This window comes from Candida pseudojiufengensis, assembly GCF_024610245.1.
Source record: "Candida pseudojiufengensis strain CBS 10847 chromosome Unknown scaffold20, whole genome shotgun sequence".
NCBI lineage: Eukaryota > Fungi > Ascomycota > Pichiomycetes > Serinales > Debaryomycetaceae > Lodderomyces > Lodderomyces pseudojiufengensis.
Window position 1 is genome coordinate 26,421 of NW_026261547.1, and position 24,716 is coordinate 51,136.

Below are 24,716 nucleotides of genomic sequence, written 5' to 3' on the forward strand. Positions count from 1 at the left end.
TCGATAACTTTATTCACTTAATGTTTCATTTTGAAATATTGGATCTTTATCAGATGTTTTGAGACATTGGGTGTACCTCAATCTCTAGTATGTCTTTTTGGCCCTTCGTTTCATACATCTCGTTAGCAATTGTATTGTTCAATTCTATTTTTACTCCGAAAAAAAATTAACAGCCGATGTACGTTTGATTCAAAAACAAACACAAGAGTTAATATCACGAACAAATTTAGTCTAAAACAGTCGAGATTAATCGAATGTAGAAAACCGCGTCTTATTTTATATGATTTAATATTTCTGAATTAGATTCAGTGGATTTATTCATAAATTTCTATTTGGAGGCTCAAATCTTGGACACCTCAGACCGTTTGCCGATCTAGCAAAATAAAACTCCGACCCGAATAAAGAAAAAAGTTGAACTTCTTTCTCTCTTCTTCTTTGTCTTTTCTTGAAATCTCGTAAAAATAGGTGTTAAATCAAAAAAAGGTTACTTAAATAACTTTTCATTTCATTAAAAATATACTAGACTATATATAAATATACAAACATTTTAAAATAAATAATATACTGTTTCTTTTCTTCCTATTCTTATTTTGATTTTGGTTTTAAATTTAAAAAATCAATAGAAATAATAATATCAAATCCATTTTCTTCACAAGCAAACATTGCTTCATGTTCATTTGAATGTAAATATCTTATATTTTCACCAATTAAAGATCTTAATAAATTTGTTGTATGTAAATCTCTAATTTCAATAAATCCAGGTTCAAAACTTATTAGATAAGGGAAAAAAAGGGCAACATTTTGAGGATTACCTTCCCAAAATATTCCCCAATCATGATTTGTTCTCCAACCATTTCTATTTATTAAAAATACAAATTCTGAATAACATAATAAAAAATCTTTACCTAATCTATGTATTGCTAATGGAGTTACAATTTCTCTTTGAGTTGCAAAATCGAGGGAAGGATCTGCTTCATCTAATATTGGTTCTTTATTTCCAGCTTGTAATGATAATATTTCGAACCCCTTTGTACATCCAATACATAATTTACTTTTTAAAAATGATATTGATATTGGATCAGATGTAAAAGGAATTTCTTGAATTTCAATTTTATTTTTATTTCTTTGTTTTAATTGTTTTTGATCAAATGGATTTATTGGTTCAAATATACTTATTGAATGTTGAGATCCTGTTTTAGCTCCAATAATTAATAATTTACTATCACATATTCCAATTTTAAAAAATGTAATATGTGACATTATAATTTTACCCGATTTTGTATTTTTTATATGATCTAATGAATCAGTACATGATAAATCAAATTCATATAATGATTTATCACTTAATATTAATAATTTTGAATATTCAACTAATACTTCAATTTGTGTAATATATGGTTTTGAAATAACTAAAGTAGGATCACTACAAATTTTTTCATTTGATGTTGTACTTATTGATCTAACAGTACTTACCCATACTCCAGAATCAGTACCATATAATAATTTTTTTCCACCATAACATGGTACAGCACAATTTATTTTATTATTTCCTTGAAATCTTCTTGTTTCAAATTTACTCATTGAAAATAAATCATTTGAATCAATTAATTTTTTTTGTTGTTGAGAAATTTGTTGTAATACTTGATTTTGTATAGTTAAATCTTCTGCAAACAATGATGAATGAACTTGATTACTTCCCAAACCCAAAAAATTTATTTGAAATTTCCCAGTACTTGATGATGATAAAGTATTTCCAATATAATTATTACTTTCAGTTCTTTGATTTTTTAATCCAATATCTGATACTAATGATCCATTATATCTATGATTTAATAATGTTTTTGTATTGGGTATTTCAATCCCACTATTTACAAATAATAAAGGTAATAATATTGGTTTTTCAAATACTTTATGTTGTTCTCTTTTATTTTGAATTTTATGTTTAACTAATAATAATGCATGTTCAAATAAATATAAATCAATTTTTTCATTATCTCTTTTTCTATTTAGTGTAACTTGATAAATTATTCTATTATTATATGATAATTTAAAATTAAATTTATTTTCTAAAGTTTGTTTGCCTAATAATCTATGTAATACCATTATCTTGTGTCTATCAGTACTTTCACCAGTTTGTACGTTAATTTTAACTAATAATGATTCAATTTCTTCTTTTGATTTTAATAAATTTTTATAATCTGGACTTTCAGGTTTTGTGTGTTTTAATATTCCAGCTAATAATAGTTGATATCTTGCAGGTCTTTGTACTCCCTTTATTAAAAATGATGATAAATCTTGTCTTCTTGATTCTGGTTTTTTTTCAATTGCATCTAAAAATCTTGAATATTTCATATTAACTTGTTGTTGACGTTCATGTTCAAAAGTTGCAAATACTTTATTACCAGAATATCTTATAAATGGTTCAAAATTTCCAACATGATCTAAAAATATGTCACCTATGGATTCAATGACTGGTTTTTGTTGTTGTTGTCTTTTAGTTAATGCATCACTAAAATTTTTACTTAATCTTAATAAATCTCCAACTCCTCCAAAAACAGTTTGTATAAATGTTTCTCTTTGATGTTCAGGTATTATATTATTTATTGGATTTCTTAAAGGCATTATATAAAAATCAGTCATAAATTCTAAATCTTTAACATAATCTCTTTCAGTATAAATAAATTCATAAATCAATTCTTGTCTTGTTTTTTCATGTTTATCTAATTTATCTAATACTGATTGTGGTACAGTTTTATGCCATAAAGTTTCATTTTCTTCTTGATCATGTAATGATAATCTTGATACTGCTCTTTTTAATCCTCCTTGAGGTTTTAAATTTAATCTTGCTTGTTGTTCTAATCTTCTTGGACATGCAATACTATAACATAATCTATTTCTACTACATGTTGGTGAATAACAATCAGTTAATATTGTAAAAACTCCATTAACTCCAGTTTGTTGAGATGCAGTTAATTTTTTACCAGCAACTGTTGTTATAGTTGGATTACCTCCACCACTTAATCTATTTGCTTGAACTCCAGAATTTTGTAATTCTGCAGAATGTGGTTGATTAACTTGTGACGGTAATTGTTGAGATAAAAAGTTATCTTGTAAAGCTTGTTGTAATTGAAAACCATCTACGAAAGATCCATGAGCTGATGGTGTTGTACTATTATTCCCATTACTATTAGATCCTTCATTTTCATGATAAAATTCAACAACATCATTATAAACATTATTAAATGAATAAACTTCATGAACTGAATCTCTTAATCTATGATTATAAGTAACATCATGAAAAAACTTTTGAGCATCTAATGATCTACCTAAAAGTAATGCTAAATTTCTATCATTTGTTTTTATAATTCGACATAATATATCAACAGCCATTTTACCTGTGAAAGTATCATGATATTCAAGACCATCTTTTGTATTTATTGTTAATATTATAGCTTCCTTGAATAGTTTTGCAACTTCAGATAACATAGCTGGATATACTGAACTTTTTGGGTAGTTGTAATTATGATTATGATTATTATTATTAACGGAGTTAGATGGTATTAATGTTTTTAAACTTGATGAACTTGTTTTATCATTTTTACTTATTGATGATGATGAGCCAAATTTTTTAGTTGATAATGATGATAATTTACTTATTGATGTGAATGAACGTGATTTCGAACTTAATGAGAATGTATGATGTAATGAGGTAGAGGAACCTGAATTTCCACCTGATAATGGACGAGAGTTGTTATTATTCGATTGAGGTTGCTCAAAAGAAGATTGTGGTGGTGCTGGCTGTTGTTGCTGCTGATGTTGCGATTTATACCTTGCTGAAGTAGAAGATAATGATTTTGTTCTATTTTCAGGATTCAATTGACCAGGAATGGTTTGTTGATGTGGAGATGAGAATGTCCTTCTTCCTTCATTATTATAAACTTGATCTGTTTGAATAGTTGATAAATTACTTGATGGAGCTCTACGAAATGGTTTCCTTGTAGAAGGTAGTGGTTGTTGTTGGAATTGTTGAGAAGTATGTTGAGAAGAAGTTTGTGGAGTATGTTGAGGAATTTGTTGGGGATATTGCTGTGGGTATGGTGGTTGTGATTGTTGTTGAGGTAGTTGTTGAAACAGTTTGGGTTGTGATTGAAAAAATTCAGGATGTTCAGGTATATTATTAGCTAGTGGATAAGGTACAGTATTCGATTTGGGTATTACTTTATTATTTCCGTTTTCATAAGTTAAAGACAGTGCTGAATGATTTGAATGATTGGTGGATTGATCATTGAAAGCTTGGACGTTAAAGTTTGATTGTTGTTGTGTTGGTGGTACTGGTTGCTGTGTAGAAAATGGAGGTTGATTATTTCGATCACTTGCAGTAGTTGTTCTTTGATAATTCATCATTTGAGTTTGTTGAGGAATGTTTTGATGTTGCTGCGGTTGCTGCTGTTGTCGTTGTTGTAAATGATGATGTTGAAAATAATCTTCAGAATTAGAATTTTGATTATAAAATTGAGGATCTAGCGATCGATGTTGATTAGATGTATCTACCCATTGTTTATTACCAATAGTTGAATAATTTGAATTTTGTTGTTGATTTTGATCTTCAAATTGAGAATATTGTCTGTTTGTTGGATTAGTTGGATATTGGTTGTTTGAATGTAAATTTATATTTGATTGAGATTGTGATTGAGACTGTTTAAAATATTGATGATTAGATTGAGGATATTGTTGATATTGAGATTGTTGTTGTGAAGTATATGAATTTTTAATTGGTGATTGATTTGATTGTTGTTGAATATTATTACTTCTTTTTATATTATTATCCATTTGAGGTTGTAAATTTTGAAAATGTTGAAATTGTTTTGATTGTAAAGAATGATTAATTCTATTATTAGTATTAGAATAATTTTCTTGACTTTGAATTTGTTCTATTTCTTGATTATGATTTAAATTAGAATTAGTGTTAGTGTTAGTGTTATTATTATTATGATTATAATTATGATCTTCTTGTTGTTGTTGATTTAAAAATTCTTTTGGTAATAAATGAGTAGGTATATTCATCTTCTTTATTAACTTATACTACTACTTCTTCTTTAAGGTTAAGTTCTTCAGTCTTTTATTATTTAGAATTTTGAAATGTTGAACTTAAACTTTTTTTTTTTTTTTTTTTTTAAAAATTTAAAAATAATAAAATTCTCTATTTTCTGATTCTGAAATTTGTTCGAAACTGTACCAACTCAGGTCAGTAGAAATAAGAGTATACCCGTAAAACAACTCGGTTGATTAGAAGAAAAGCTGTTAGTTTTTGATATCTGTTTTTTTCAGAAGAAGTCCCTTTATTGTTGTGTTTATTAGAGTGTAAAAATATTAAGTCTATAAGATTCTACCTTAAAGTACTACCAGGACGATAAAAACCTAAATTATAGATGCAGAACAATATGAGATGTAAACTTGAACCTTTGGCTTGACGTTTGTAAGTTTTGGCTGTCGAACAATTCAATTGGGTGCATTATTCAAGCTTTATTCACCTTCAAAACTCGAATTTATACGATAATATATAGTCTACACAATTGCTTTATTTAGGGAAACTATTGCAAGAAAAAGCTTTGGACTAAAGTTAGGTTATTTATTCCAGAAAAATTTTCTAACCCCAAGTGGGTTCAAAATTTACTTAAACGATATATTCAAGATCCGTATTGCTTGAAAATTTTATCTATCAATTTGTTAAATTGGGTATAGAGGGATCCTTTGAAACTGATCAATTGTTTTGTATATTTAGATCGGTAGAAACGTAAAATTATACTTTTTTAACTAAAGGTGGGAACCAAAGTGCGGCTAAATTCGTAATAAGTTGGCTGTAATGTTCAATAGTTTAAATTATTAATCTTACCGAACTGAAACCATGCGGATGAATGAAAGAATGAATGTTGTCTTGGTTACAAACTTTGAAAGTTTACTCTAACTCAAGTCATGAATTTTTCGAAACAAGCCTCTTAATTTTATTTTTATTTTCTTTGTCTCAAACAAGTAGATTCACTGAACATATAAACAATTTATAAATAGAAGTTATTACAAGAAAAAAACCCACAATAAGAACCTCACCTCACTACTTGAACGTAATCTACTCGTAAATAATAATAATAAGATTTTTATTTTGCAAAAATTTATTGAATAAAGCTTTTATTTTTATACTTTTTGTTCGCCCTAAATCATTTAATTTTTTTAAAGGGTTTTTTCAATTACAAATTTTATAAACTAAGGTTCAAATACAAATACGTTAACTTACAACAACAACTACAAATTTCATTAACCTCGTAAATTTATTATAAATTGGAAAGCTTTGCTTTACGACCACCCGCATAGCTCGTATTGAGTTTAATTCTTCACAATTGTATGATGGTATAACTTCTTTTCTTTTTTTTTTTCTTCCTTCAATAGAGTTGACTAATACAATTACTAACTCCGTACCTATTTTGAGACATTTTGTTGGAACAATCGGCAAATTTTAATTTCGTTGAAATTTCTATTTTACTAATGAAAATGAATAAAGCTGCTATACTCACATTTATATATTACGCCCGAAATTTCAACGTCTTGGCTAATACTTTAATGATTGAAAATTTTACAAGTTTTGAAATTCTGAAAATTTAGTTGTCGTGTGATGTTTGACTTTATCGTAAATTATTTTGAATTGCTTAGAAAAACAATACCGTATTCTTGAGAAGAAACATAGGCGAAATTGTTGAATCATATAATCTGTTCGATAGAGAGCTTTGAGCTTTAAAGTCCGACGCTACATTGCCAATTTCAGCTTTTGCTCCAGAATTTTAGTATGAGGTTTGAAAACTGAAAGGAAACCGATAAAGATCAAATAATTTGATGAAATTTCAATCACATAATGCTACCAAATAAATTTTGCAACCATTTCTTTAATTCGACGTTAAAATCTTTAAAAGTCAAAATCTATATGGTATTCTTCGATTTTTATATAATACCTTGCCCGTTTTATCTTGAGCTAAATCTATTAAAGAGTTTAATTATATCAAAAAATACTTGAAATTTTTTTACTGGTTTCAGCATAGATTTTTTTGGTTGTATTTTGAAACCAAATTTGGAATTACTATCATTATTTCCACAATAGCTAAAAAAGAATAAATTCGTTGACATTTTTACATTTAAAGCTTTGTACCACTACCTCCGGACATTTAGTACTCTAAATATACCCTCCATACTTGAGAATAATAGACTTTCTCCATAAATATCTTTGATCATCTGTATGCAAAAGAACATCCGTACAGCAATACTCTAAAAATATGCCCCAGGTTTTTCCAAATTAGTAATTCCGTCTGAGTGAGAATGAAAAATTATCAATAAATAATTCACAACTATTGTATTGAAGGTTAAACTAGAATCCTATATCCACATCTTCATTAAGAAGCTTGCGAACAAGTCATCATTTACACCTATTCATCACTTTTGTTTTTCCCACTATCTGATCAAATTCAATACTACTTCAAAAATGGTTCATAAGGCACAATATATAAAATCAAAAGAAACTCCAATATCAAGTATATTACAAGGTGGTTATAATCACCCATTATCAAGAGAATGGCAACAAGAAAGACAATTAACAAAAAATATGTTCATTTTCCCCCTTTTTATATCTGATGATCCAAATGAAGAAACTGATATACCAAGTTTACCAAATATGAAAAGATTTGGAGTAAATTCAGTAATACCATATGTTTCAAAATTAGTTGATAAGGGGTTAAGAGCAGTAATTTTATTTGGAGTTCCTTTAAAACCTGGTGTTAAAGATGAAGTAGGTACTGCTGCAGATGATCCAAATGGACCAGTTATTCAAACTATAAAAAATTTTAGAAAAAATTTTCCTGATTTATTTATAATGTGTGATGTTTGTTTATGTGAATATACATCTCATGGACATTGTGGAATATTAAATGAAGATGGCAGTTTAAAAAGAGAACCAAGTGTACAAAGAATAGCAGCAGTAGCAGTAAATTATGCAAAAGCTGGAGCACATTCAGTTGCACCAAGTGATATGATGGATGGTAGAATAAGAGATATTAAATTAGGTTTAATAAATTCAGGATTAGAAAATAAATGTTTAGTTATGGCTTATAGTGCAAAATTTTCAGGAAATTTATATGGACCATTTAGAGATGCAGCAGGAAGTTCACCAAGTTTTGGTGATAGAAAATCTTATCAATTACCACCTGGAGGTTCAGGATTAGCAAGAAGAGCTTTAATTAGAGATTTAGATGAAGGTGCTGATGCTGTTATAATAAAACCTTCAACATTTTTTTTAGATATTATAAATGATGCTTCAAAATTATGTAAAGATTATCCTATTTGTGCTTATCATGTTAGTGGAGAATATGCTATGTTACATGCTGCTGCTGAAAAGGGTATAGTTGATCTAAAGGGAATTGCTTTTGAAGCTCATCAAGGTTTTTTAAGAGCTGGTGCAAGATTAATTATAAGTTATTTTACTCCAGAATTTTTAGATTGGTTGGAGATTTAATGAGGAATAAGTGACATTAATTCTATTATTTATAATGTATATATACGTATCATGAATCATATTGCAATAGGCAAGTATCGTAAATCATATAGCAATAGATTCAGTTTGATTGATTTCCTTACTTTTCTCTTGTTCTTCTTCCTGTTTTTGAGTTTCAATACCAGTTGGAACATCAGGCATAAGTTTATCTTTTGGAACTTCAGGTAATTTTATATCACTTTCTTTCGAAGTGCTATTAATTTCTTTATTTAATTTTTCAAATTCATTATCAATTTCAATTTCATCATTTCTATTTAATCCAGAATTTAACCCCAATACATTACTTATTTCTTCTTCTTTCATTTTTTCATCCGCTAAATCATCCATAATTTTATCAATTTTATCAACATTTAATTCTTTATTTAAATTTTTTAAAATTAAATTACCTTGTTCTAATCCATATATAACATCTTTTTCAATTAATTTAAATTCTATTGTACCAATTAAATTTTCTAAATTATCTAATTGTTGAAAAGTTGTTAAAATCATTGATTCTTGTTTTTTTTTAAATCTTAAATATATTTTGGCTTTATCATATTGCTTTTTTGAAATTGCAATTTTAGCTAATTCTGTTTGTTTATTGGAGATATGATTTAATTTTTTTTGATATTGTTTTATTTTATCTCTTTGTTGTTTTAATTGAAATATGGCTTTATCTTGTGGTGTTATTTTTGGAGCACTGGGTTGGTTCCCCATATTTTGTGAAGCTGTGGTTGTATAGTTGATTTGAGGTCTAGAGATTTGATATTTTTTTTTTCAGTTGATTTGCGATCAGATAGGAAAAAGATCTTAACTTATCAAGAGATATAAATATTGTCTGCTAGGGTCAGAAACACAATTCTGTCTACGATTTGATGTACTGAGTTACACAACAGAAGGATAAGAATTAGTCAATTAGAACAGACTTGGTTTATCGGGATGAAATTTTAAATTGATTACTACGAAAGGTCATACCAAATTTATCAATTATAAAGTTCAGGTTGATACTTCTCCCAACCTCTAATGTATTTACACCAACTTATCAAAAGTTCAATGATTCTCTAATTCCTTAATAAATTATAATATCCATTAAATTTATAAATGTTTATTTACTTCTTTTTTTCAATTCTTCTTCCTTTTTTTCAATTTCATCTCTAACAGATTTTTTACCTAATTTATCATAAAATATAGATTGACCTAATAAAATAGAATTTAAAATAAAAGAAGTTGAATAACCAGCTAATAAAATTTGTTCATCAATTGTTGTTTTATTTTTTGAAGATTTTGTTTTATAATCAGTTAATGAAGTATAAACTCTTATACCTGATCCAATAACATTTGCTTTTAATACAACATCACTTAAATGTTTTACAGTTTTTAATTTATAATTTTGTTGAATTTGAGGAATTTTTGCAATTATTGAAATTGGAATATTTAAAATTTCTAATATTGAAATTAAACTTGTTGGAGCTGATTTTGTGAAAAAAATTACGGATGCAATTATTATTGAAATTGGTTCAATTAATGAATTTCCAATAATTTTTAATTTATCTTCAAAACTTAAATTTTTTAAATTTGGTATATCACCTTTTTCTTTTAATCTATAAAATTTAGTTAATAAAATTATAATAACATTTTGAATTCCTAATAATAATGATTCACCATATTGAATAAATGGAATATTATGTTGAGAATTAAAAGTAACATGAATTAAATTATTTAAAGTTTCTAATGATAAAGATTTTAATGATAAACCATTAGCAACTTTAATTCTTTCATTATCTGATTTTATTAATAATTTACGAATTTGTGGGATTCTTATGAAAGATGAGACACCAACTGTTAAAGCACTTAATAATGCTGCAATAACTTTACCAATCCCAATTGCTTTAACTTGAGACCAAGCCATTTGTAAAACTACTTTTTTTGAAACATCTGGATCTAATAAAAGGTTGATTAACATAAAAATTGGTGAAGACATTGTGTGGAGATTGTGGATATATAGTTTGTGGTTGTTGGTGCTGTTTTTCTAGCTAATTGGAATTGAAATTGATGTAAGTAATAATCAAGTGATATTTAAATTGAAAGTTTTTTTTATTGATAAAATAGATCAACAAATTTATTTTAAAATAAAGTTAAATGATAATCAATTAAAAATTAAGGAACCCTTTGATTCAATTGATTCATACAGAAAGATAAAAGTTAGATGTAAGACTCTACGGACTTTATATACTTTCACTGCAAAGAATACGTTTTACCAAAACATCACTTCTCATTGAAGTATTGCTATTGATTCACTTTTATTATTACTGAAATTTATTACGGGGTTTTTCATTTTTTCCCCACATATTTATTAACCCAAAAAAAAGTTAATATGGACTGACTTATGATCATGTGATTTAAAAAACATATACCAATACACATTAGATATACACCAACTTAATCAAATAAAAAACAGAATTACACATTCATATATTATCACTAACTATAAAAACGTACATAAACATCACTCACTTATCACAATTATTTTTGAAGAATCTCCAACTTCTTTTTCAATAAGTTTTCTTTATCCTCAATATATTTTAAATTTTCTAAATGTAAATTTAATAATTGAATAATTTCTTCAATTGAATTATTATTTGTTTTTAAATCTTTTGATTGAGTTTTATCTTCACCATCATCTATTTGATTTAAATTTTTAATTAAATTTTTATTAAAAATATCACTTATTGAATTAATTTCATTTATTAATGTATTTAAATTTTCTCCTAATCCATCTAATCTTTCATCTAATAATTCTGCATTATAATAAGCTTTTTCTCTTAATTTATCTGTTAAACTTAAATTTGAATTTATTTGGTAGTTAGTTTGTGGTTGTTCATCTTTAACTAATGTGGTTGATGTATTTGGTTTTGATAAAATTGATGAAGTTGAACCTGGAATTGATGTGTTATTAGCATTTGTTATAGCATTAATATTTGAGTTATTATTTATATCAATATTATTAATCAATATATCGGTTTGTTGTTCATAATTATCCAAAACTTTTTCTAATTCATCTTGTTGATTTTCAACAAATAATAATTGTTGATCAATTTTAGATTCTAGTGCTTCAACTTCTATTGATTCTTGATTTAATTTTGTTATTGCATCACCACTTTCAATTAATTGTAAATCCCATTTTTTAACTTTTTCTGTATATTCATCAAATAATTTTGTTGTTAAATTTAATTGTTTTGACCATTTTGTTATTAAATCATCCATATTTTTATTATCAATTGATATTTGAATAGGTTCAATTTTAGTTGGTTTTAAATTTGGTTGAGCTGTTGGATTAATTGTGTTTGATGGAGTTGATGTTGAATTTGATGTTGCAGGGGTTGCTTTATCATTAGTTGAATCTTTTTTATCAGTTGAAGAATCTCCAGATTTTTCATCATCTTTTTTAGCTCCGAAAGAGAAACCACCTGATGGTTTGTCATCATCTTTCTTAGCTGCAAAAGAGAATCCACCGGCTGGTTTATCATCGTCTTTTTTAGCACCAAATGAGAATCCTCCAGCTGGTTTATCATCATCTTTTTTAGCTCCGAAGGAAAAACCTCCAGCTGGTTTATCATCATCTTTTTTAGCACCGAAAGAAAACCCCCCTGCCGGTTTATCATCATCCTTTTTAGCACCAAATGAAAAGGCCGGTTTGTCCTTATCATCGTCTTTTTTAGCTCCATCATCATTTTTGGTACCAAATGAAATTCCATCTGTTGGTTTATCGTCATCTTTCTTAGCACCAAATGAAAAACCTCCAGCTGGTTTATCTTTGTCATCATTCTTAGCTCCAAAAGAGAATCCACCAGCTGGTTTATCCTTATCATCATTCTTAGGAGCTATTGAAAATCCGGAAGCAGATTTGGTCTTATCATCATTATTTCCTCCAAAAGAAAATGGAGTAGATGATTTTTCTTTATCATCATCTTTCTTTGCACCAAAAAATCCAGTTGTTGATTCACCATCTTTTTTTGCACCGAATGGACTACTTGAAGCCTTATCATCATCTTTTTTAGCTCCAAAAAGACCACCTGCAGGTTTATCATCATCTCTTTTAGTTCCAAAAAGTCCACCACTTGAAGACTTATCATCATCCTTCTTTGCACCAAATATACCACCAGTAGTTGATTGAGGTTGCGGAGAAGCTGTTCCAGCTAATGACATCGGTGATTCTGAATTTGCAGCAGAATTCGCATTAGCATTACCACCTAAAAATCCTGAACCTAATTTTTGTTGTTCATTTGTTGTTGCGGCAGCACCAAATGCTGGTTGTGTGGTTGTTGATTCTTTATTCCCTAAATTAAATACACTATTATTAGTAGAATTAGTTGTTGATCCAAATACATTGGTTGAAGATTTAGTTTTTTCTTCATCTTTTTTTGCTCCAAATGCATTACCAAATGCATTACTTCCAGTTGATTGACCAAATCCACCAAAGCCAGAATTATTTGTTTGATTCGTACCAAAACCTCCACTACCTGTGTTTGATGTGGTACCAGGTTGTGGTGTAGTAGATCCATCTTTTTTATCATTACTTCCTACTGAGAATGCACTTGTATTAGTTGCAGTATTTTGAGGTTGTCCAAATGGAGTTTGTGAAGAATTCGTTGATCCAAATGCAGATGTACTAGATGCTCCAAATGGTGATGGTTGTGATTGTTGAGTTGTTGATGAACCAAATGGAAATGAATTCGGTTTTGAAGTCAGTCCAAATGCATTGGTTGAATTATTATTGTTTGATCCAAATACATTGGTTGATGAATTACCTGAACCAAACGCGTTTGAAGTTGAAGCATTGTTTGAACCAAATGCACTAGTTGAACCTGTGTTGCTTGATTGACCAAATCCGAATGGTTTAGGTTGTGAATCAGTAGTATTGTTGTTTTGATTAGTGTTGCTATTGTCTTTATCTCCAGTATTTGATGAGCCAAATGCAGAGCCAGAACCAGCACCAAATGACGGGGTTTGATTTCCTGAGGAATTATTACCAAACATGATTAGCTACAATAATCAGCACGAGGAGATTAATAGATGATCTAGTGGCAATTGAGTGGTGAAAACAATTTAAACTTATTTTAACTCTCCAATTGTTACCTTTTTTCTTTGTGATGTAATTTGATTTGATGTTTCGTAAAAATCAGGTTTAATATTTTGTTTGTCGCGACAATTTTCATCTAATGTTGGAGGAATTGGATGAATTACATCATCTTTATTTCTTTGAGATTGTGCCTTTTTAACACCAGCAGCTAATTGACGTTGTAATGTACGAACAGTTGGAACAACAAAATTTCTATGTTGTAATTCTTTAAATTTTATATTAAAATATTTTTTTTGTATAATATCCCATTTTTTAGTTTGACTTAATGATCTATCTCCAACATATTTAAAATTGTTATCGAATATATTGATTGAAATGTTTTATAGAGTTACCGAAGCATGCACCATTTTTGTTCCGCATGTTTTTTATCTACTTGCCATAGTTTCCAAACGGAGCTTTTGCATTTGCTCGTTCAAGTGTTTACAAGATGTAAAATTCTAATGTCTTGAAACAACAGTTGGTAGCTGTTTTCTTAGATCTAGGTTAGAACTAAATAAATTTATCGTCAATATGACCCCAACTCTAATTATCCTTAAAATAAAATAAAGATTAAACATAAGCTGTTGGATTGTTTTTAAATAAAAAATACATTTTATTATTTGAATTACCATAAAATTTTCATGTTTAAAACAACGACTTCTGAATTAAAACGGGTAGTACAAAATTCGAAAGTCAATATTTGTTGGAAAATAGAGCAAAGATCAATCATCAAACTCAGTGAAATAGACTCTTTCATACTACATAGTGTCACAACAATTGCTTGATGAATCGTCTGTAGGTTGAATTTGTAATTTTGTACAGAACAAGACGTATTTGGAAAAAAATGAGAAATTTATGAACCACAAAAGTTTTCAAAATTAAGAAATGATTAAGTCATTAGTAGTAATTATCAAGATTCATTAATATACATCTATCTAATTTCGAAAGAACACTAACTTAAGTACAAAAATCAAATATTAAATTTCTCATTCTCATTCGTCAAATTCAAATCTTTTTCTAGGTCGTTTTTTAGTTGAAACAATTTTTAGGTTTTTTTTGACTTAAACTTAATCATCCCTTAAAGCAGTTTCAATTTGAGATCTTATAGCAACATCATCAATTTCCCTTAATTTAATGACACGTTTTTTAACCAAAAACGTCAAAAATACTGATTTTTCTGCAAGAGCGGGATACACAGATTCATTGGAAATTCTAAATCTTTCACCGATTTCCCTCATTTTTTTCAAATCGCATAGCCAATGACGAGTACCTTCTTCTTTAATTTGACCTTCTTCAACAGAAATTTCTGACCTTTGTCTATCATCTAAATATTCAACAACATTAAGAGAGCCTGCAATTGAAAAATATTCACCATCAATGGATCTCAAAATTCCACCAATTGAAATATAATTAAAACCACCATAACCAGCAGGTAATCTGGAAATTGGATTTGGAGTTTTTGAAGGCTCATTATAGTCAATTTCCCTCATTAATTCCTGAATTACTGGTTCCTCCCAGATAAGCGGATTGAAAATTGGCCATATTTTATCAATTTCATTTTTTTCAATTGCAAATTGAAGGACTTCATGCATTAATGAAAATGGTGTTTCAGTTTTGAAATGATCGGGATCGTGATAATGGTATACTTGATGTCTAACACCAGTTTGCTGAGATTTTACCCACACGAATGCAGTATAGGGATCCTTGTAATTTTCACCATAATGTAAAATAAATATTTCTCTTGCTCTAATGAGGTCATTCTTGTCTCTTGCAATATAAGTAATTTTGCCATCTAATTCAACTTTGTAAAACAAAACACCTTGGGAGTAGATAAAATTTTGCAAAACGGTGTTATTTAATGGACGACTTTCATAATTTTGAATAATGCTTATTGCCAATTCTTTTAAGTTTGGTTCAAATAATGGATATAAACTATTTATTGCATTATTAATTTCATTTTGACTTCTAGTAAATGGAACTCTAGCTACAGCCAAGCTATTTTCTAGCGGAACCCACATGGCTATGGTGTCTTTGAAAAAGTTGTAGATATTTGTTTTAGCATCTGATCTCTGAATTTTTGCGTTTTCCGTTTGGGTTAAGCCAATTGCAATAATTAATGATTTGAGTTTTACCATTCCTTTTTGAAGGTCAACCACAACCGTTGATTTTTCGTTCTTAATTTTCAACTCATCTTTCAACAATTCAATTTTGGGTGTAGCACCTAAAAGTCTAGTTGGATCTTGGAATGCTGGTCTCGAGACCCTAGGTAAAATACCAAACAAATTTTGTAAATCCTTTTTCAATAATAGCTTATAAGCCATTAAATCTGATACATAAGCTCCCCTGAAAAGAGCTTCATATTCAAATACCACTCTTTTTGGACTTAATTTACAAACTTCAGATATACCAGAGGCATAACTGGCATTAATCGTAGTTATGTTCAAAGCCTTTATTTCATTTGTATCAACAATTTTAATAATTTCAATTATTTCATCATATTTGACACCATCGATCAAATTTAGCGTTGCATCACCATTTAAAATACCTACTTTATAAATGGCATAATATTCGTTTGAAGGTTTACATAACTCAAACCTATGTGGAACACTTTGCATATTTAAAATATTTTGAGGGATTGATTCGGCAATAGGTAAACCGTGGCTTCTAATTTCTGTAGATATAGATCCAATTTCTCTACCAAAAAAGTGCTCGCAAGCACAATTTGTAGAATAAGGTATGATTAGTTGGTTGATTCTATCTTCATTTCTTGCTCTTATATCATCCAATTCACCTCTTTCTTCAAATTCACCAAAATTTATTTCTGCTGTGATTAAACCATGTGTTGAGTTTTTGTACTTGAAACTAATTTCTAAACTAATTAAACCTGATAATCTATTAAATGAAACATCTAATGCATCAATCAAACGACAATTTAACTTATGATGATTAGTAAATATTATAGCAGATGCACATAATGATTTGATTGTATTGCACAAATTATTTTCAGCATGAATTCTTTTTATAGCTTCAATTGATTCTAACTCATGTTTTGTAAGTGCATAATTAAAGATTTGTGAGTAGGTTGGTTCTTGAATTACATTTAGGTCACCCATAAAAATTTTTTCAAAATTAAAAAACCACAAAAACTTCTTCAAATCAGCATAATATTCCTGAGAATCTCTAATCCATTTATCCTTATTTGGAGCATACGAAACAACAAATAACACAATCTGATCATGTATTTGAATTAACTGAACCAGTGTTCTACTAATAAATTTAGTGATATCAATCATGTTATAACCTTTTTCATAAGCTTCATCTGAAGAAAGAAATTCTAAAACTGAAGCATCAAATTTTAATGATTTATTAGGAACTGGTGAACCAGCATTAGGATGTGAATTGGGAAATTCAACATTATCATTTGGAGATGAATCAGATAATGCTGATTGTAATGATTTTTCATCCATAATAGCATTGGGAAATTTTTTAGAAAATTCTTCCAATAATTCTTCTTTTTTCCAAATTTTTCTTTTTGGTTTTAATGCTAAGGTTGGTAATTCTTTTGATTCGGATGAAGTCGATGTTGATGTGGCTATTGGATCTGTATTAATTATTGTATCAGGAGATTCAGAAGTTGGAACTAAGGAGGCATCATTATTGCCCAATGAAATTGTTGGGTGTTCTGATGAGATTGCTGGTCCTTGTTGATTTTCGGAAGAATTTAATGATTGCTGTTGCTGTGGGTCTGTAACTGAAGTCAATGATTGTTGTTGTTGATTTTTCAAAGAATTTAATGATTGTTGTTGTGGATTTTCTAAAGAAATTAATGATGGTTGTTGTGGTGAAGTTAAAGTTGGAATTTCACCTACGTTGTTATTTATTTCCTTGTTGACACTAATTTGGAAAAAGTTATCAAGAGGACCTTTAGCAACCTTCTTAACTTTACGCTTGGTCACTCTTTTGACTTTAACATTTGCATTAATAGTTGTTAATGCAGTTGTGCTCTGCATGCCTGGTAATAACAGCTGAGTTTTTTGTTTTTTTGGTTGTGGTTCTGTTATCTGTTGTTGTGGTTGTTGTTGTGATTGTTGTTGTGGTTGTTGTTGTTGTTGTGGTTGTTGTTGTGGTTGTTGTTGTGGTTGTTGTTGTGGTAGTTGTTGTTGTTGTTGTTGTTGTTGTTGTTGTGGTAGTTGTTGTTGTGGTTGTTGTTGTGGTAGTTGTTGTTGTTGTTGTTGTTGTTGTTGTTGTGGTAGTTGTTGTTGTTGTTGTTGTTGTTGTTGTTGTTGTTGTTGTTGTTGTTGTTGTTGTGTTTGAGTTGGTTCGGTTTTTGTTGCTATATCAGTTGTGCTGATATTTTTTTGAAGAAATGAATCGATCGGACCTTGTCTCGATCTTAAAATTTTTGATTCGTAGACATTAAAGTCTACTAAGGGTTTTGCATTTGTTGAATCATTGATTATCAATAATGCTCTATCATCACCAGCTATATCAAGATTTGATATTTTTTTCAAAGTTGATAAAGTTTCATTTTTACCGTTTGCAATTCGAGCTTCGGTGAACGCCACTATATCACCAACCAAAAAATTCCTTAAAGTTGAAATTTCTGCTGTTGAACCAATATTTTTCGAAGATATAACTCCAACTTTATTCCCCGCGAGTGCAGGTCCTTCAAGTTTGAACATACTAAATTGTGTTGACTCAAAGATGATAAAAATTTGAACTCCAAAATGTGGTTAACGCGTTATTTCAGCCAGTTTTAGCTATTTGAAGTTACTGGATACTGTTGATTCTTTTTAGATTTTGATATTGAATTTGTTTGGGTATTTGTTTAAATTTTTTAAATATATTTACAACCAGTTTGTTTTGATGTTGTTTTGGTCCAAATGGATTACAGTTGTGCTTTTTTAATGAATTAAAGTTAATATCTATATTCTTATACTCCAATTATTATGATTTTAAAGTTAATTGAGTTGTTGTGGTTGTTGAAGTGGAGTGTTGATGTTAGATATACACAATTAATATTTGGTTGTAAACCTCTTACTCTACCCTTTCAAATTTTGAAAATTGTGAATGAAAATGATATATATGTTTGTACTTTTATGGAAGTTGTTGAATAAGTTTGAAATGTGTAGATAATTAATGTGTTGTTGTTTTGTTATGACTTGTATATTGTTTTGATGATATATATCATTTTTGGTTGCAAAGACCATATTTTTCTTTGAAAATGTGCGAATGCTACCAAACGACATGCCCCTGAAAATTTGATAATAGTAGTATTGAATTTGAATATTTGAGTAAACATATGAATTTTGACATTATATTTGAATGGTTGAAATTGATAACAAATATATGATTATTAGATAGAAAAGGAAAGAAAATGATACTAGAAAAATATTATTTTAAACATTTTTGAAATTTTATAAAATTTCAAATTTGTTGAGCTAATCGAAACAGATCTGAAACAAACACGCGTCGAATTTCTCAAGTATGAAGATTTACATTGAATAATGAATTACTACTGTATTAAACGAGAACTAGTCAATCGTTTTTGATCTCTAAAGAGGTCAAGAATACTTGACCAGGCCATTCTCTCAGTTTATAAGATTAATTTTGTAAAAACGAGATTTATTACATCACGAAGACTTAAGGTGTGTAGTCGTAAAGTCTCTAGTTGAATATTGAAATATTTAGGAATAAAATTATCTCAATAACCAACATTTTTATTAAAAATCAATTGTATAAATCTCAACTGTTTCCAAGCTATGGAGACTTTTTCCTAAAAATTATTATTAAATTTACATCACTGGAGATTTCTGACGACCAAAAATATTTTCTACCACAAATTTTGTATTTTTTTTCAAGATCACCATAATTTGATTTTTTAAAACAAAAGCTAACCTGAGTTAGCAATCAAAAAAGACGTGCGTGGAAGCATATTAATCATTAAGATAAAATCCACCAACTTCATCTTCATTTTCAGTATCTAATTCATCTAAATCTTCTTCCTCCTGATGTATTGATCCACATAAGAATTTGATTTAAACTCAAGGAGAACCTTCATTGTCTTTTATCTAAAACATTTTTTCGGAGAGTATAACTGTAACGTAAATAATTATAAATGTATTACAAGAGCTACGATAGTTTGTGAATAAGAAGAAGTTTTTGAACTCAGTCAACATGGTATGCCATATTGCACGCTACCAACCAATGTTTCAGAACAGTGAAGGATAGAGCTGCATTTTACACATCCAATTCCAATCATATAATTAACAAAGGATAAGCTTATCGTTAAGTTTTAAACACATAACTGTAATTAGATTTGTTACGTTGTCCTTTTCATTTAATCTATAATTAAAAAAATGATTATACTACGTTCAATTTCCTCAATGGTGATTAGAATGCGAAATTATATACTTAAAGTCATTCGACCGCCTATTGATCATAGCAGACCTGTAAAGTGAAACTAGCTAATTGCCAAACCGTCAATTTTTGAAGTCCAATCAATGAAACAGGGATTACTCAAGATACATAATTTTTTAGACTTATTTTACTATTTTTTTTAACGAGATTAATTGTTAATAAATTTAGTAGGGTTTTGTCAAAAAGTGAAGCTATAAACTTAAAGTATAGAGAAAAGTCATAAAACTAATCTGTTTAAGTTGTCATCTTTAATACGACATTTTTAACATGTAGCATCTAAAAATCTATTCCATATTTTTCTCTTCTTTCTTGTTTTTGTAACATTGGTTGTTATCAATGATCTCAAATACAACTTAAATATTACCCAAATTCTATCTGATCCGGGTCCGTATGATTTTTCTCGCCATTGTACTCGATTTATTTCAACTAAAGTGGAACCAACTTTTTTTTCCAGACAATGCGATTCAGATTTCAGCCACAAATTCAATTGAGCCAATGAAGTATCTAGAATAGTATTAACTAATGAGCAAAGTTTCAGGAAATTTTTAATCACTTTTCTCAAGACTTTTTATGTCTCTCTCTTATTGCATTATCAAATGTATGAGCTATTTTGTGCAAGTTTCATCCACAAGAACAATATTCTAGCTCATCTATATTATATAACGTTAACTGATACCCAAAAAGCACTGATGTAGTTTCCATTTGAGCTGTAGCACAAACAATGTCATTAACGTTGGTTTCACCAACTTTACCATTGATCTTAAATTTTTAAAACTACCAACATGAACCGTAACTTGTTGAAGATTCTATTTGATCCCGGTTCATTCTACTCCTTCTCGATCACGTGCCTTTATTTTTTCTCGCAATTTAATTCGATTTATTTCAACAAAATTTCAAAGTGGAATCGACTATTATTTTCAAACAATTCAATTCAAATTACATCAACAAATTTAATTTAACTATCAAGATGCCCAAGTTAGTGCTTATTCGTCACGGAGAAAGTAACTACAATAAATTAGGGTTGTTCACTGGCTGGATTGATACCAAATTATCAGACAAAGGTAGAGATGAAGTTCAAAAAGCAGGTGAACTACTCAAAGAATCTGGAATTAAAATTGATGTAGCATTTACTTCAGTTTTATCAAGGGCTATTCAGACTGCCAATATTGCTTTGGATGTTGCTGATCAATTATGGGTACCACTTGTAAAAAATTGGCGTCTTAATGAAAGACATTATGGGGATTTACAAGGTAAAAACAAAGCTGAAGCTCTTGAACATTTCGGACCTGAAAAGTTTAAGGAATATAGAAGATCATATGATATTCCTCCACCTCCAATTGCTGCAGATTCGAAATTTTCTCAAGTCGGTGAGAGAAGGTATTCGGATTTAGCACCTGAGGTAGTACCACTTACTGAGAGTTTGAAAGATGTTATTGAAAGATTAATTCCATATTGGCAAGATGAAATTGCGGCTAAATTATTAGATGGAAAGACTGTTGCTATTTTTGCTCATGGAAATTCACTCAGGGGTTTGATTAAACATTTGGATGGGCTTACGAATGACGAGGTCAGCAATTTGAACGTTCCGACCGCGCAACCACTAGTTTATGAGTTAGACGATCAATTAAAACCTATTAAGCATTACTACCTTGACGAAGAAGGTGCAAAAGCAGGTGCAGCAGCTGTCGCAGCTCAAGGACAAAAGAAATGAGCTCTATAGAGGTTTCAACACTTTGCAACGCTGCCTATCTATTGGAACTAATGCTTTCGAGTTCTTGCAAGAAACCTTTTGAGAAACTATCTTTCGGTGTTTAGTTAATACACATTTTACATTTATATATATATGTTTTTAAGTTAAGTAATATCATCTCTATCTTACAGCTGAATGTCACCAGACACAACCAGTGTCTGAGATATCATCTCCCAGAGTAAGGTGAGCCAACTCATATCTGAGTATTATTCGTTCGAAGTACGACTACAGTGAATAACCTCACTCTTAAGCTCAGTCTCTTAAATCAAAAGGTTCAGGTATACAGTGGATAAGTTTATATTGCTCAGGGGATATTTTAAGCATTCGAGTTCACTTGATCAAGACTAAGGATTTCTATAACTTTCATTTTCATCTCCTCAAATCAAAAACAGCTTCATCAACTACCGAATTGTACATTATTCTTCTGATCAATTGCGGTCAAATTTTTATGATCAGCAGGATTAGCAGCTGCTTCATAGATAGTGATAATTGGGTCCTTATTCAATTCAGTAAATTCACCTCTCAATTCAATTGAATGTAATTGACATTGATCTTCATCGTTGTAAATATCTTGAATATAAATAGTTAATTGTTGAACCCCTGTGAATTTATGTCTTTGTAAGAAATGCTCGACAAATGTGTCTGATTCTACCACTTCCAGAAGTTCATTATCTGAGATGCCTATCTGTGGATGAGTTAGTTGTTGGGTTGGTTTTTTGGACTCAATGTTATCAAAATCAATAGTTTTGTCGTTCTTGAATAGCTTTATTGTTTTGGGGCAATATGACTCTCCGTTTGTACGTAAGATTAATGAATATAGTTTCACACTGCCATTGAGGAATGGTATGTTAATTATTAATTGCTCATCACAATCTGATTTTATTACCGGCTTTATTTCATACTTGTGTTCTTGATCTTTGAATAGTTTTTGAAGTTGATCTTGAGGATTTTCTAAATTCAATGCAGAAACTTTAAATTTATCAATTTTCGAGTTAAGGGATTGCGATGAAGTCGTGGGGATCGGCGGTATATGATCATGACCATGATTATGATCGTGATTATGATTATGATTATGGTTGTGGTGTTCGTCTTCGCAAGGCATGGTGTAAAGAAAAGAAAATCTCAAATCTATTGTCTATAATAAAATACTACTATATAAACATAAAACCATTACTAAAACACCCCAAATTACAAGTACTAAAGATAAATGCTTGAAAATTTTCTCAAGTGGGGACGGATCATCCAGTTCAGAGCCAATTAATTTATAACCAAATAAACCAGGTAATATGAAAGAAATTGAAGTAGAACCAGTTGCACCAACAACAGCCAAAATGAAAGCAAATGAATCTATTGCTACTGCAAGACCATACCCAACAAGCAACAACACAACAGTTATAACGTAGAATGTAGTTTCTGGGAAAGGAACAATCTTAGATCTTACTTGTTCTTCATTATTAGCCAACAATGAAGTTTGTTCATTTGTTTCAGGTTGAAATTTTTCTTTGGCCCAATAGTAGATATTATTTACTGATATTCTAGCTGGATGTAACATCAAAGGAAATGAGAAAACAACCATGAATACGATACTTGCTCTACCTATAAGTGTAGGTATTCCATTTGGATAAGATAAAATGACATTTCCATTTACACTAGAACCAAAAGTTAAATAACCTGCTAAACCAACACCAATAAATAAAATAGTTGAAACAAGGATTGCAAAATTAATTAAATGTACCAATTTTGGTAACGATTTATCTTTTGCTTCATTAATTATTGAAAACATATTTTGATGACCTGTGAAAGCAAAAACAATAATTGAGAAAGTTTTAAACACTCCGGTCACTGAGGAAGGAAAGTATTCAATTAACCCAGATCTTGGAATGTCGTTAAAAAGGTAATGACCAATCACTAACAAAGAAATGTACAAAATTGCAACTAAAGCCACAATGGAGGTATACTTTAATGAATCAAGATTTTTCAAAAATGATAATGGAACGGTAAAAACTGTAGACACTAAAAGCCAAAATGTTTTATAATGTTCTTCCCCAATATAAGGAACATAAGTAATGATTGTTGGCATCAAATCACGAATCAAAATTAAATATGAGACAGCACAACCGAAACATTGAATAGCAATTGCAATATCAAAAATCACTGAAAGTTGTGGATAGGTAATTGAGCACAAATTAAAAAAAGTAGCATGTCCAATTGTTGTATATTTTGATACATAACATTGTAAGAACAATCCAAATCCTGAAGTTATTGCTGCTAATAAAATTATGAAAGTTCCAAAAATTGACCCATCAGTTGAATAAGCCAATGGCATTGATAATAAACCAGCCCCAACTATTGTTTTGAGTAAACTTATAGATGAGGAAAAAGTCGATGCTCCATATTCCGGTTGATCAATTGAAGGCATCTTTGGTGGTTGAAGAAGTGGTGGTGTAAGATTTAGAAGATTTAAGTAACATTAAGTGACATATTTTACGAATTGATTTTGTACTAGCAATTTAACAGCCGCAATTAATTCCTAATTAGTAATTTGCATTCAATCTTACATATTCAGCATTAAATCATTACAAATGTCTTTGTTTAAGAGTAAGAGATCAATTCTTCATTGAATCTATCTTTCAATACTTGATTAATCCACTAACATGAAACAATTCTTAATTTTCATCTAAGGTTGAAATATTTCAAATTAAACTTTTTGAACTTTAAAAAATAGCAAACTTAAGGATTTTGAGAATTAAACCAACAACTTCCGAATACAACGTTCACCAACCAAAAAAATGTAAGATCGAAACCTATGTTGAAGGATGACCTTTAAATATCATCCTCTCAAAATCTCTAATCATTCCTCA

General features: G+C 29.2%; 10 protein-coding genes across 10 annotated transcripts; 2 read left to right on the forward strand and 8 right to left on the reverse strand. All coding sequences in view use genetic code 12, as the record gives it.

The window, feature by feature from the left end:
• Nucleotides 1-585: 585 nt before the first annotated feature.
• ROM2 (Rho family guanine nucleotide exchange factor) lies at nt 586-5,064 on the reverse strand (the record flags this gene model as incomplete). The annotated part of the gene is made up of 1 exon (XM_051760634.1): nt 586-5,064. One exon carries the CDS (start codon nt 5,062-5,064, stop codon nt 586-588), a length of 4,479 nt encoding a protein of 1,492 aa, XP_051611633.1.
• Nucleotides 5,065-7,522: 2,458 nt separating this feature from the next.
• Nucleotides 7,523-8,548, forward strand: HEM2 (porphobilinogen synthase; the record flags this gene model as incomplete). Its single annotated transcript, XM_051760635.1, has 1 exon — nt 7,523-8,548. One exon carries the CDS (start codon nt 7,523-7,525, stop codon nt 8,546-8,548), a length of 1,026 nt encoding a protein of 341 aa, XP_051611634.1.
• An 84-nt stretch (nt 8,549-8,632) lies between these two features.
• On the reverse strand, nt 8,633-9,283 carry VPS20 (ESCRT-III subunit protein; the record flags this gene model as incomplete). Its single annotated transcript, XM_051760636.1, has 1 exon — nt 8,633-9,283. One exon carries the CDS (start codon nt 9,281-9,283, stop codon nt 8,633-8,635), a length of 651 nt encoding a protein of 216 aa, XP_051611635.1.
• A 388-nt stretch (nt 9,284-9,671) lies between these two features.
• KGF55_005607 (uncharacterized protein) lies at nt 9,672-10,547 on the reverse strand (the record flags this gene model as incomplete). Its single annotated transcript, XM_051760638.1, has 1 exon — nt 9,672-10,547. The coding sequence occupies one exon, from the start codon at nt 10,545-10,547 to the stop codon at nt 9,672-9,674; it is 876 nt and encodes a 291-aa protein (XP_051611636.1).
• Nucleotides 10,548-11,089: 542 nt separating this feature from the next.
• On the reverse strand, nt 11,090-13,603 carry NSP1 (FG-nucleoporin; the record flags this gene model as incomplete). The annotated part of the gene is made up of 1 exon (XM_051760639.1): nt 11,090-13,603. One exon carries the CDS (start codon nt 13,601-13,603, stop codon nt 11,090-11,092), a length of 2,514 nt encoding a protein of 837 aa, XP_051611637.1.
• Nucleotides 13,604-13,678: 75 nt separating this feature from the next.
• Nucleotides 13,679-14,110, reverse strand: KGF55_005609 (uncharacterized protein; the record flags this gene model as incomplete). The annotated part of the gene is made up of 2 exons (XM_051760640.1): nt 13,679-13,980; nt 14,098-14,110. 2 exons carry the CDS (start codon nt 14,108-14,110, stop codon nt 13,679-13,681), a joined length of 315 nt encoding a protein of 104 aa, XP_051611638.1.
• Nucleotides 14,111-14,752: 642 nt separating this feature from the next.
• Nucleotides 14,753-18,367, reverse strand: KGF55_005610 (uncharacterized protein; the record flags this gene model as incomplete). Its single annotated transcript, XM_051760641.1, has 1 exon — nt 14,753-18,367. The coding sequence occupies one exon, from the start codon at nt 18,365-18,367 to the stop codon at nt 14,753-14,755; it is 3,615 nt and encodes a 1,204-aa protein (XP_051611639.1).
• Nucleotides 18,368-21,072: 2,705 nt separating this feature from the next.
• Nucleotides 21,073-21,816, forward strand: GPM1 (phosphoglycerate mutase; the record flags this gene model as incomplete). Its single annotated transcript, XM_051760642.1, has 1 exon — nt 21,073-21,816. One exon carries the CDS (start codon nt 21,073-21,075, stop codon nt 21,814-21,816), a length of 744 nt encoding a protein of 247 aa, XP_051611640.1.
• A 436-nt stretch (nt 21,817-22,252) lies between these two features.
• Nucleotides 22,253-22,957, reverse strand: KGF55_005612 (uncharacterized protein; the record flags this gene model as incomplete). The annotated part of the gene is made up of 1 exon (XM_051760643.1): nt 22,253-22,957. The coding sequence occupies one exon, from the start codon at nt 22,955-22,957 to the stop codon at nt 22,253-22,255; it is 705 nt and encodes a 234-aa protein (XP_051611641.1).
• Nucleotides 22,958-22,990: 33 nt separating this feature from the next.
• On the reverse strand, nt 22,991-24,274 carry AVT7 (Avt7p; the record flags this gene model as incomplete). Its single annotated transcript, XM_051760644.1, has 1 exon — nt 22,991-24,274. The coding sequence occupies one exon, from the start codon at nt 24,272-24,274 to the stop codon at nt 22,991-22,993; it is 1,284 nt and encodes a 427-aa protein (XP_051611642.1).
• Nucleotides 24,275-24,716: the final 442 nt, after the last annotated feature.